The following is a 13,437-nucleotide window of genomic DNA, read 5'->3' as shown; positions in this document are numbered from 1 at the left end:
GGGCATATCTATATATGATAGATTTGATGTGTTCGACCCATATCCTAGGTGGAATGGTAGACTGCAGAGCAGGTTCTAAAGCTTGTCCTAAAAAGAGGGTCATTAACAATTTCCCAAAACCTCGCACTATCCTTAAGATGACTTGCAGTCAACAGCTGTTCCCATGCTTCTTCTCTCAGTGACCTCTTTCACTCCTCTATAGCGCTCATATAGACACAGCACATAGAAACCAATTTACAGACTCAAGGAGTAGCTTTGACTGCGTGCGATGCACTCTAGTACAGTTGGACTCAAATAATTTGAAGGGTTTCCTGATTTTGCTGTTACTCTTGCTTGTTAACATGGAACACATGCTACAACAAATAACATTAAAGGGGTTCACAATAAAAGAAGCAGCAGCAGTAACATTTAAACATGTCAATCTCATTGTGACAGTTCCTAAGTAGATCTCTGAAAAAGGTTTCAAGAAGCACCGTGTTCCATCTCATGCGCCGCAACTGGGAGGAGAGACTCCTGTTAAACACAAACTATACTGAAGGAACATCCTGTGCTGAAACAGCTCCATGTCACATAATTTTCCTTTGGGTCTTTTTATGACAGGGCTCATGGTTTGCCGATTCACGCTCTCTGTATGATCCTGACAAGTGAATCAGAAGATATAATGTTCTGTTTGCTTCTCATCTTCATCTCTACCTTTCCCTTCTGTTCCTCAACACCTTACATATAGCATAAGCCTCAGCCGAGGCCTGTGGAGGGAGTTTCATGGGGCGGAAAGGCGGGGCGGGGGAGGGGCAGCGTGGGGGGTACTAAAAACCGGAATATGGATAATTGGAGGTAAGTAAACAATTAAATAAATAAAACGAATTTCGTAGCGCGCCCTGCACCGCAAATTGCGATGCAGCGCGCGCTACGAAATTCGTTTTATTTATTTAATTGTTTACTTACCTCCAATTATCCATATTCCGGTTTTTAGTACCCCCCACCCTGCCCCTCCCCCGCCCCGCCTTTCCACCCCACAGAACACCCTCCACGGGCCGCGGCTGATAAGCCTCCTCTTTCTTTACAGCTCTCAGCGCTGTCATTCTGTCTGTTTCTCCCCATCCCATTCCTTCAAAGACTATCCTTAGCAATGCCATAGTCTCCTTCTTGCCTAATTAGCTCTAAATACCTTGGTAATTAAGGAGCATATTTATTATTGTTGGTGTGTCGCCATTGCGCCACGCAAGGGGGCCCAAGGGTGATGCAACAACAAAGTCAGATTTATCCAGCCACGCAACGCCATGCAAGGTGAGGCATGACAAGAAGAAATCTCTTTTTTCTCCACGTTTCTTCCTCTTTCTATATGTGCTGCATTGTGCAGTTCACATAGAAAGAGGAAAAACACTGTGCACCATATGGCCCTAACGTCGATGACCCTGGCCTTTTTAAAGAGATTTTGCGATTTATCGATACCCTGGGCCCCGGTGCTCTACTTTGGGGTTCTTTACCCCACAAAAAGGTAGGTCGGGTGGGCTCCGGCACCCACACCCTAGAGTGGCAGTGCAACTCCACTCCTTAATAGCAGACAATTAATTAGTGGATGTCTGAAGGAATAGTAATGGAGACAGGGAGGAGGAAACATTCTGCTGGCCCATCTTTGTCATTGATTGATAAATGGATCGCTTCCTTGTGTTCAAAATATTTTATTGAAATTTTACAATGAACAGCAACAACATAAACATACAAAAAAAGAGTAATAATAAACTAAAATATCTAATACAATGCGTATAAAAACATTATCGAATTCATTTCAATAGAAAAGAAAATAGTCATATTCTTATAAACTTAAAAGGAGGGGGGGAAGGGAAACATCTAATACCAAATTATTGTGTAAGCAATAAATAGAGCTACTATGACATAGTAAATAATATAAAAATCGTAAACAGCATTACAATACATAAATATACCCCTAAGATGCAAAATAGATATCAACAGGAATCCAAAAAGAATGATAGGAAATAGGATTATGATTAACCCCAGACAAAGATAATTGAGCACCTCTTCTTGTAAAGATAACCCAAGACCACCAAGCATGAACTGATAACTTAGAAACATCTTTCCAACAAAAGGTAATAGATTTTAACGCAGCAGAAATCAAAAAATCAAAAAGCCTACATTCAAGATTACTTAGAGATTGTGATAATGTAACTGATTTGCAAATTAACATTTTATAAGATAAGTCTTCCTGGATATTTAACAACTTCTTAATAACATCCCAAACTTCTTTCCAGAATTTTGCAATTAAAGGACAATCAAAAAGCATATGTCGTAACGAACCAGGATGTAATTTACAATGCCAACAAGTGTCATCCTGAAGGAGTTTAGCCTGAAATAAACGTAATGGAGTCCATAAAGAATTAAATAAAATATAGGAATTGGTTTGATAAAGTGAGACAGGTAACCAACCAGAAATATTTCTAATCCATATAATTTCCCATGAATCATTAGACAATGTAAGTGAAAGTTCATTATTCCAGAAGGTTGCAATCATCGTTATGTTACTTCCTAGAGAGTTAGATAATTTTTTATATAAAATGTAAACACCATTAGCTTTCAACGATATAGTTTGAATATACACGGATAGGTCAGCTGTAACACTAGTCGGAATAGCTTGCGGAAAGGAATCTAAAATTGAATTAATTAAATATCCATATTTAATAAGATCAGATTGAGTTAAACCAAACCTTGTTTGTAGATCCTCAAACGGTATAAAGGCATTATTGGAATAAATGTCTCCAAGATAAAAAATACCCGCTTTAATCCATGAAAACCAAAATCTAATGTTCCTATTGAATTTAATGATATTGCTATACCATAATGATAATTCAACAGTGTTATACATGGGGTATAGAAAAATGGAATCTAGATCATTAAAAACCATTTTAGTGGATTTGAGAATGATAGATTTATGAAAAAATGAGGAGTTGTTAGACATAGTTACCAGAGTTAGTAATGGGAACGGCTTTACAATAGATTTTTCAATTTGGAGCCAAGAAGGTGGATTATGTAAAGGAGAATGAATAAACCATATGGCACTTTGTTTTAAAATAAAAGCTTTGTGATAAAGAAAAAAATCTGGGATACCAAATCCAGCATTACATTTAGATGTTTTTAATTTTTTATAACTAATGCAAGGTGATTTGTTATTCCAAAGAAATTTGGAGAGAAGTTTATCAATATCTTTATAAAATTTTAATGGGAACTGAGTAGGAATCATGGAAAGAGTATAAACATTTTTTGGAGCAATATTCATTTTAATAGATTCCAGTCTACCCCACCAGGAAAGATGTAGTGATGCCCATTTAGACGTTTTATCTTTAATATAATCTAAGACAAAATTACAGTTTAAAGTCATTGTAGATTTTATGGATGAGGAAAATAAAATACCAAGATATTTTAATTTAGTCTTTTGCCAAACAATTTCATTCATAGGTGTCATATCAGGAGTACAATAAATGTTTAAAGGGAAAAATTCAGTTTTATTAGTGTTTAATTTGTAACCAGACACCATAGAATATTTTGTTATAATCTCTAATAAAGAAGGAAATGAGGATAAGGGGTCATTAATAAACAAAAGTACATCATCAGCATACGCTAAAGTTTTAATAATAATCTCATTAATAATAATTCCTTTAATGTTATCACATTTTCTTATAGCTGTAAGGAAGGGTTCAATGCCAATTAAAAACAATAGCGGGGAAAGGGGACATCCTTGTCTAGTACCTCTAAATAGGGAAAATTGATTTGAAACTTGGCCATTAATAAAAAGACGAGCAGTAGGAGCACAATATAGAGCTGAAATCATACGAATAAAATTATCACCAAAGTTAAATGATGATAAAGCATGAAACAAAAATTGCCAATGCAATTTATCAAATGCTTTCTCAGCATCCAGAGCCATAATTCCTGCAGGAGTAGTTAACGTATGACCCTGTTCAATGACATGTAATAGAGTTCTCGTATTATTTGCAGAGTGTCTATTTTTCATAAAACCAGATTGATCCGAATGTATAATAGAATCTAGTACAGGGGATAATCGTGTGGCTAATATTTTGGCATATAATTTACAATCCTGATTAATTAAAGAGATAGGGCGATAATTAGATACAAGGGTGGGGTCTTTATCAGGTTTGGGAAGAACGATAATTAAAGCTTCAGTAAAGGATCCTGAAGTAATTCCCGGAAAGCCAAATGTTGTAAAAAGTTGAAATAATAAGGGTAAAAGATGGGATTGAAACTCTTTATAAAACTCCGCCGGGATACCATCAGGACCCGGAGATTTGTTTTTTTTAAGAGATTTTATAGCGACTAAAATTTCATCCTTAGTAATTGGAGAGTCAAGCTCCATTTTATCTGATGGAGAGATTTTAGGTAGACCACATGAAGATAAAAAAGAATCAACTAAAGAGTCATTATGAAAATCAGGTTTATCATATAACTTGGAGTAAAAATCCAAAAATTCATTCACAATATCTTTATGAGATATAGCATTTTTACCATTGGATCCGTGAATAGAAGTGATTTGAGTTTTATCTTTTTTGATACGCAAGTAATTCGCTAACAATCTACCAGATCTGTTTGCATTAAAACTAAATTTAGCTTTGGCCTTAGAAATCTGAACGCCAGCTCTTTTACTAAGAATTGTATTAAATTCATATCGAAGTTTTTGCAACTTACTTCTATATTGAGGGTCATTAGACGAAATAAAAAGTCGTTCATTTTCCGCTATTTGCTTTTCTAGCTTTTTAATACTGGCATTAAAAATCTTATTTTCGTGAGCCATAATAGAAATAGTAACCCCTCTAATATAAGCTTTAAAAGCATCCCATCTATTAACCAATGAGGTAGTACCTTCAGGATTAAATTGAAAAAAATCATGAATGGCAGAGAGGAGCTTTGGTTTATTAAGTTCATTGAGAGCTATACCAGAATTCATTCTCCATCTAGGCTGGTTAGTAAAGGTGGAATTTAAATTTAAAATACAAGAAACCATAGCATGGTCAGAGACGTCAATGTTGCCAATCCTAGGGTTACTAACACAGTTGATCAGCTGCTTCGAAACTAATATGTAATCGATCCTAGAATGAGAATTATGTGGGCTAGAAAAAAAAGTAAAACATTTTTCTGTAGGGAAGTGTAAACGCCAAATATCAACTAACTTTGTGGTTTGAAGAAATAATCTAAAAGCAAAATAAACCTTAGGGGGGTGGAATTTAGTACTAGATAATCTATCTAATAAAGGATCAGATATGACATTAAAATCACCTGCAACAATTAAAGGTACATTACCAATTTTTACAACCTCCGTTGAAAGAGTAGACCAGAAAACAGGGTCATCAGCAGTAGGGCCATAAACATTTAATAAAAATAAGATAGAATCATGAACTTTAACCTTAACAATTAAATATCTGCCATCCGTATCTGTAATTTTGCTCAAAACTTGGCAATGCGCTTTTTTCGCACATAATATAGCTACACCATTTTTTTTGCCATTAGCAGGAGAAGAAACAATATTGTCAACCCATTTTTTCTTCATATAGTTTAAAATTTTATCATCTATATGAGTTTCTTGTATAAAACAAAAATCAGCTTTGCAACTACCCAAATAATCCAAAATTTTTGTACGTTTCACAGGATGGCGTAAACCTTTAACATTCAATGACACTACTTTAATATTAGCCATGACAAAATAAAAAGGAGAGAAGGATTAGAAAGAAGAAGGTCAGAAAAAGACACAAATGTGAAGAAGAAAGTAGCTCCAGAACACACAAAAGGGAATGGAAGAAATAAAATATAGCAAAAAAGACAAACAAAATACATAAATATGAACATTGGGACGCACACACGCTTTACAAGCATGGCCAGAACCGCTGGAGCCCAAAATATTATGAGTTATATAACTCTGTCAAAGAAGATCATACAGGAAAAAATCAAGTGGTAGGACCCTGAGTGTCCATAGTTTGCTGTATTTGTAGATCCAGAAATTGTCGCAGATCTTCAGGACGCTGAAAGGATTTTGAAAAATTATCTTTCCAAATGCGCATAGTTGAAGGGTCAAAAAGGCCATATTGGTATCCAAGGCTTCTCAATCGTGGGCGAAGGTCAGTAAAACCCTTACGCGTTGCAACAGTTTCCTTGGCAAAATCTTGATGAATAAAGATTTTGTGACCATTGACCAACAATGAAGGAATTTCTCTAGCTGCTTTTCTGATCATAACCAAATGATGATGACGGAGAACTTTAAATATCATTTGTCTAGGCTTGGTATGTTGAGGATTGCGACGTGAAGGAATTCTGTGAGCCTTATCAATTTCAAATTTTTCTGGAAATTTGACGTTTAAAAGACCAGGAATTAAGTTCTCTAAGTATAGTCGACAGTTAGAACCCTCAACCTCTTCTGGTAAATTAAATATGCGAAGGTTGTATTGTCTATTGCGATTTTCCATGTCCAAAAGTTGTGAGCACAGAGGAGATATTTTCGCCACAAGTGGAGTAAAAGCGTCGACTTTAACTTTATTGTCCTGTATTTTAATTGAGTTGTCTGAGATTTTCATCGACATACTCGCCATTTCCTTTCGTACATTTTTTATTTCAGTCGCAATAGTTTCTGTATTCGCACGAAGAGCCTGAATTTCCTCCAAAATTAAAGAAGGTTCAGATGACTCCACCACTTTTGATTTTATTGGGGGCGGTGAAATCTGCTGTTTTCTTTTATTGTTGAGGGGATTTTTATTATCCATTTTTGAGAAAAATAATGAAATTTGAATAAAAATGAAGAAATTATGAGTAAAAAGAGCGAAAAGATGCAAAGCAATCCTCAAAAATACTGGTGCAGCAGCTAAACTGGGCTAGGGGAGTGGCTAGGCCCAAGCCAGGCCCTTTCCTGAAGTATGCTCCGCCCCCCTGACAGACTAACCAGGCAGTACCTCAATGCAGAGCTCGGAGCAGGAACCAGGGAGCCAGAAACACGACTTCCCACGATCAAAACGGCCTGAAAACGCTTCACAATGCTGGTAAGCCTATAGTGTTAGCAGCGACCTCCTTTTAAGCACAATTCTGACAGAGAATCGTCGTTTTAATTGAAAAAACGGGCGAAAACGCGGAGGAGCTCACCGGGTGGCGGCCATCTTGAATCGCGCGCTCGCGCGTCTCCCAAAATGGATCGCTTCCTGAGATGCAGAGATGTGGAGACTTGGGTTTCCATTGCTATTCATTTCCCTTGAACCCTCTAGGACCACTCGCGGGTGCTGACTGAGCTCTCCCTTCTGGAATGCCGAAGCCGTGCGTTTAGATGGTGGCTACCGCCTGGAGCTTTGCGACACCAGGTGTTCTAAGAGACCATTCGGACTGTAATAGTGGAATACTTTGAATGAATTCCGGCACGGTTGAGTCCTATTCGATACTGTGGGAGGCGTTCCAAATGTCTTAAGGGGGGAATACATAGCGAAACAGGCAGGTGTCCTGCGCTCACTCAGTAATGATTTATGACGCATTGAAGCAGAGATACAGGGCTTAGAGAGTGAATAATTTGCCACCAACAATGCAGAAGTGTTAAGTTGCAATAGAGGCAAGATCGGGAACTTTGAAGAGGAAGCTCTAAGAGGATCCCACTACCTAGGCCAAGAGGTGAGTGATAGGAGGTACGGTGAGGGGGACTGGGTGGGCAAGGCCCTTGATAGTCTACTTAGGAAACCCTGGGCAAGTGATTTTATCGTGGAACTCCGCACATTCGAGAATGGGACAGCTGTGGGTCAGGAGGCAGTGCAGGCTGAAATGATCTATTTATTTTCTTCCCTTTACGACCTGAAACAGCTGCAGGCCCCTCTGGATTTGGAGGCCATCTTTAATTCGATTTAGATGCTCTGGCCAGGGGATGGACACTGATGTTTTTTAGATGAACCTTTGACGGAGGAGGAGGTGATCCAGGCAATTATAGATATCCCAGGTGATAAAGCTCCCAGGTTAGATGGCCTGTCGGCTGCGTTCAACAAGGAATTTGCAGCAATACCGGCTCCACATCTCAACATGTATGGGGAGTCAACTCCTCCCCCTGCTGTAATGCGAAGAGACCAGTTCAGTTTCATCCCAGGCAGAGCCACAACACATAACTTGAGCACTTTTATTGCCACGCTTCAGGAGATAGACACGGAGTTGAAGGCGGATGCCATTTTCCTGGACCCGCTAAGGTATTGGATTCTCTTGAATGGCTGTACTTATTCATGCTGCTGAAACGTCTGGGGATAAGCCTTAAATTTATGCCACTGACCTGCCTCCTCTGCACAAAGCTTTCTGTGAGGCTCCGGATTAATGGGGTGATCACCCCCCGTTTCAGGTCTCCTGGGGGACGAGGCAGAGATGCCCACTTTACCCTATTCTCTTTGCTTTGGCCAAGGAGCCCTTGGCAGTACAAAAGGGGGTGGCGATGGACGGGGCATCAGAACCAATCAAACACTCACACCCAGTCAACAGATCTGGGTTTGATCCATCACTGTTCTTTAGCCCACTCTGCCACCCCAGTTCAGACATGGCCATATACAAATCAGTCTGACCCTGTGCCTCATGGGAACAGTCCACCCCGAACTGCCAAGCCATGCCTTCCGTGGACCAGAAACAAGCTTCCTAGGACCGGTTTCTGGCATTTCAGCCGTCTTCAGCCAGGCTTGCTTGAATCCAGTGGCAAAGTGAGCAAGGGACTCAACGTCTGAGCATACCCTGCCAACTTATGGCGAACAAAGCGGTACAAAAGGGGGTGGTGATGGACGGAGCATCAGAACCAATCAAACACTCACACCCAGTCAAAAGATCTGGGTTTGATCCATCACCGTTCTTTAGCCCACTCTGCCACCCCAGTTCAGAGATGGCCATATGCAAATCAGTCTGACCCTGTGCCTCATGGGAACAGTCCAGCCCGAACTGCCTAAGGCAACACCATGCCCACCGTGGCTTATCTTTCACACCCCAGGTGATTCTTTTTTCCTTATATGCGGATGACATTACATTATATTTGAAATGCCAAGCAGTGAGGCTAGACCCATTAATTAGGGAATTTATAAAATTTGGTAGATTGTTGGACATATGCATTAATTGGACAAAATCAGTGTTTTTACCACTTACTGGGTTCACAGAGTAGTTTCGATGGGAATTCCCCTTCTGCTGGACAGATGGCCTGGTGCCTTACCTCAGCATATGGCTGAGCGGAGACACTGACGTTCTCTGGAAGGTTAATTATGGGCGCCTGATGGACTGAATGGAGAATCATATTTGACGGTGGACACGATTCCCGCTGTCTTTAGCAGGGGTGCCTGGCCATTACTAAGATGATTGTCTTACCCAAATTTCTTTACCTATTCAACAATCTCCTCCTCCCTCTTAACAGCAGCTTTAGACGTAGGCTGCATTCGAACTTGATATCATTAGCATTGGCTGGGAAACAGCCCAGGGCCTCTGGGCAAACTTTGAGGCTCCCTTTCGAACAGTCTGGACCATATGCATGGGGCACGGAATTGTATTACAGCTGTGCACAGGCACAATTCCATTGGGTGTACCCTACGCAGTTTATTGGGCACACAGTCCGGAGCAGGACTAAAAGGCACAGCACCAGCTGCACACAGTCCTCTATAGGAAGCTGGCTCGACCATACCATTAAGTAAACACCCTACATTGCCCTTTTCTCGTGTCACGGGTGCCCTGCGATAGACTGAGGAGACTTCAGCTTACCAGGATGGGAGATGCATTTCCGGAGGGAGTATTCATCACGCTGCAGCAGGCACTAAATTGAGTAGAGCTCAATGAGTTGGACAGATTTACCTAATATCAGCTTCATCCCGCCCTGTGTCCTAGCTTTGCCTCATTTTCAATTGCACCTCCCACGCTGCAGGTACTGGAAAACTTTCTGAAGAATCCCTCTCCCTGTAAACTGATAGCGTGGCTCTATGCAGAGATACAACATACGGCACTGGCACGAGTACCTATGGCGAGACATGAGTGGAAGGTCCAGCTGGGCACACCACTATCAGATGAAAAGTTGACCTTTTGCTGCGCTCAGGCCAGAGAACTATCCCATAACTATAGGCTGCCCCTGATTCATTTAAAATTTCTGCATAGATTGTATCGGACGCCGGAATGGCTGCTCAGGGCAGGCTTGATTGAAAATGCTTGCTGCTTGATATGCATGGCTCCCTGTGCGAATTTCCTGCACATGTTGTGGGAATGCCCCAGCTTTAGTCACTACTGGAGTGCTGTCTTTGATGCAATTGATGAAATTGTAGATCTGCAATTAGAGTGTTCCCCCTTGACTGCGTTACTGGGGTATGTGGGGAATGTCCCCTTAGATAACAGGAAACTAATCATGCTACTCCTGCTGCTAGGTAAGAGATGTTTAGCGATGTTCTGGGGCCGCCGCACGTTCCCCTGCGGGGAGGACTGGCTCCGGAATGCAGCATTTTTGCAGGGTCAACTGACAGCCTACTGGAACCTAATGCCTATCCACACGTGATCCAGAGATATATGGGGCCCTTTGCAGACCTATCTCACATTGCGAACACAAGGTGAGACTCACCCCCCTCCCCCCTCGACACCACTTCATGAGTGACGACCTGGTGATGAAGAGAATGAGGGTTGGCATAGAAATCACACTATTAATAAGTTGTACCCTCACCCCCATTTTCTCTCTCTCTTTCTCAACTGCTTTTCGCGTGTCCTTCTGACTTTCTAGTTCTAAAGCGGTGGAATTAAGAGATCTGCACTATGTTTGTATAAAAGTTTGATATAGGGCTCTTGTACTGAATGACTCTATGTAAGGAATGCATGGTGGCCCTTTTTACTCCAGCAATTCAGTGATGATACTGAATTGCCCCGTCTTCCACTCTGTATTGACATATATCTCTAATTAGCAGAAATCAAAACATAAATGTGTAGGGATAGTATTAGATCAACCAAATAGTACCTATCCTGAGTAATAAATAGATCTTTCATTGTGCCATTTATGTAGCGAGTTGTCATTGTTACTGTCATGAACCGAGAGTGCTATTGACCATTTCACTGTTATTACCAATATAATAAATGGGAACCTGCCATCCCTGTATAAAAGTCAGTCTCTAATTTCTCAATAATACATAGGATTCTGTAATCCCTGAATAAATGCACGTCTCTAATTTTTTTTTCTAATCGGCAAAGAGTGACGCACTCAGCCAACCTTTATAAAGATAAGACTTCAGAACTCAACTGGAATAAGTTATTGCAGTCGAGTTATGATGTCACAATGCCTCCTGACAGAACCGGCAGTCAAGTTGAAAGGCAGATAGGTCAGCGAGCAGCTGTTTAAAGCAGTGAATATTATACCTTGCCTTTCTTTCTTCGCTCTATTTGTTTAGCTTACAGTGAATAGCGGAAAGAACGTGATTATTTTTGCATTACTTAGTTAATTATAGAAAAGTTAGAATCTTTCTGAATATTCTGAGTTACCCTACCTTTTTTTTTTTAACTCATACGCATTCAACTGTTTCTAATATCTTTTTGCAACAAATATCTAACACGTTTTTAATGTGTTTAATTTTGCACTAGAGGTTCTATGCTTATGCTTCATGTTTACAAACAGGCTCTCTCTTTCTGAAAGAGCTATGCACTAAGGTTTTAAGTGGTTTGTGGGAAAGGGGATGGCATAAGGCAGCAGCCAAGGTGAAAGGCAGGTCACAGAGCATAATGAAAGTTGAAGTTTAAACAAAGAAAATGGGGAAGGGCTTTTACTTCCTGCTCTTTTTTTCAAATGTGTGGCGATCAGAAAAGCGAATTGTCAACATGCTTTTGCACTGTATAGGAAAGATAGAATCTCTCTGCATGTTTCTAAACATTCTGACCTACAGCATTTAAAAAAAATCTGACTTATGTTAAACTGGTTCTAATATCTTTTTGCAACAAATATCTAACTCAATTTTGGTGTGTTTAATTCTACGCTGCTTTTATTTTTTAGGTCTGCGTAATCGTATCACTTTATAAGAGAAACACACCAAGGAATTAAGCATTTTTTTGGAAGGGTGATTTTGTGATCATTTACTACAAGAACTACAGTACCCTCTGCTGTGCATTATAACGATATTGAAAGAACCCTCCCAGTTCCATGTACTTATAACAGAATTTGGCCTTCAGCCTCACTCCTCTATGTGGTCACGGAACTCCTTGATGACTTGCAATATCCTTATAATGTACGGCAGGGAGTACTTTAATCCCATACATAGTTTGCCTCTTTTCAGTAAAGTGTACACTCACTGTGAAAACTTTTTACTAACAGAAATATTTTTTTTCCAACAGGATGGCTGCTGGACACAACTCAAAGCTATACTGGGGTATTTCTTCTCAGTGGATTTTCAATGATACTTAGTTCAATGCTGCTATGTAGTGCCAGATTGGTGAAAAAACTTAAGAAAGCACAACCTAACTCAATTGATACAGATAGTGGTCCAAAGCAAAAATCCTGGACTAATGGAGACCTGATGCATGCTGAAACAGGAGCCTAAAATTCACAAATGAGCATTCCACTTTTGTGGGCTCGCCACAGCTTCATATTTTACCCAATACTTTTGAACATATGAACAGGCCTTTTGAGGTTGACGATGAGAGCCTGCTTGCTCTGCCTTATTGAAACATTTAGTGGATATCTTTATCAACTAGCATATATTACCTACAGATTGTTCAATTTCAGTAACATGTAGGTGGTAAAACCTTCACCAGCCAAGAGCCATGGTGTGTTCAGAAGCCAGCTCCTTACTCAGTGGCATAGTCAAGCCTGAGGATCATTGCACATGAAGTACAACATTATCCTGTGGTATTTGTACTCAATAAGTAATGCAATACTGCACTGCCAATCTGTATTTTGAAATGTTTGCATTTTGAATTATTACTTGTGAAATATTTTGTAATTGCTTAATTTTAAACTTTTATAACTTGTCACTTAAACAAGTGCCACATGCCTTAAATAATGGTCTCTGGCTATATTTTGCAATATACTAACCAATATGCAATGCTACTGATGGGGATATTGCAAAAAAGCTATTTTTCTAACTTGCTTCCAAAATATATCACAAGAATTAAACCTCTGAAGTGTCTGAGTGATATATCTTTTTTACAAAATGAAATTGCCAACACTTTAATATAACTAATACACAAAACCTATGACTCTCATTGTATTTGTGTGTTTTATGAATGAGTATTTAGAAACTTACAAATGTGAAACTTGGGACATGTGACTGTGGGACATTTTATGAAGTTTTGGACCAGTGCAAAAATAATGTATATGATTTTGTACCATTTCTTCATTTTACACCTTGTGAAGCAGAGCAATGCATGTTAATGCAAAATTCAAATATTCAAGATGCTTTGCATACTACTGTATCACATTTCCCA

At 39.6% G+C, this 13,437-nt stretch overlaps 1 protein-coding gene across 12 annotated transcripts in view; it reads left to right on the top strand.

Annotated features, from left to right (window-relative positions):
* Window positions 1-13,130, top strand: part of SLC16A12 (solute carrier family 16 member 12) — an 818,036-nt gene extending 804,906 nt beyond the window's left edge. For all 12 annotated transcript variants that reach the window (XM_085605262.1, XM_085605243.1, XM_085605235.1 and 9 more), the window contains one exon: window positions 12,346-13,130. In XM_085605262.1, coding sequence (XP_085461388.1) covers window positions 12,346-12,551 — 206 coding nt within the window. In that variant the 3' untranslated portion in view covers window positions 12,552-13,130. The remainder of the gene's footprint in view (window positions 1-12,345) is intronic.
* The last annotated feature ends 307 nt before the right edge of the window (window positions 13,131-13,437 follow it).

Source organism: Triturus cristatus, chromosome 1_2 (assembly GCF_964204655.1).
Source record: "Triturus cristatus chromosome 1_2, aTriCri1.1, whole genome shotgun sequence".
Taxonomy (NCBI): Eukaryota; Metazoa; Chordata; class Amphibia; order Caudata; family Salamandridae; genus Triturus; species Triturus cristatus.
Note: the sequence above shows the minus strand (reverse complement) of the source record. Positions and strands in the feature narration are given on the sequence as shown.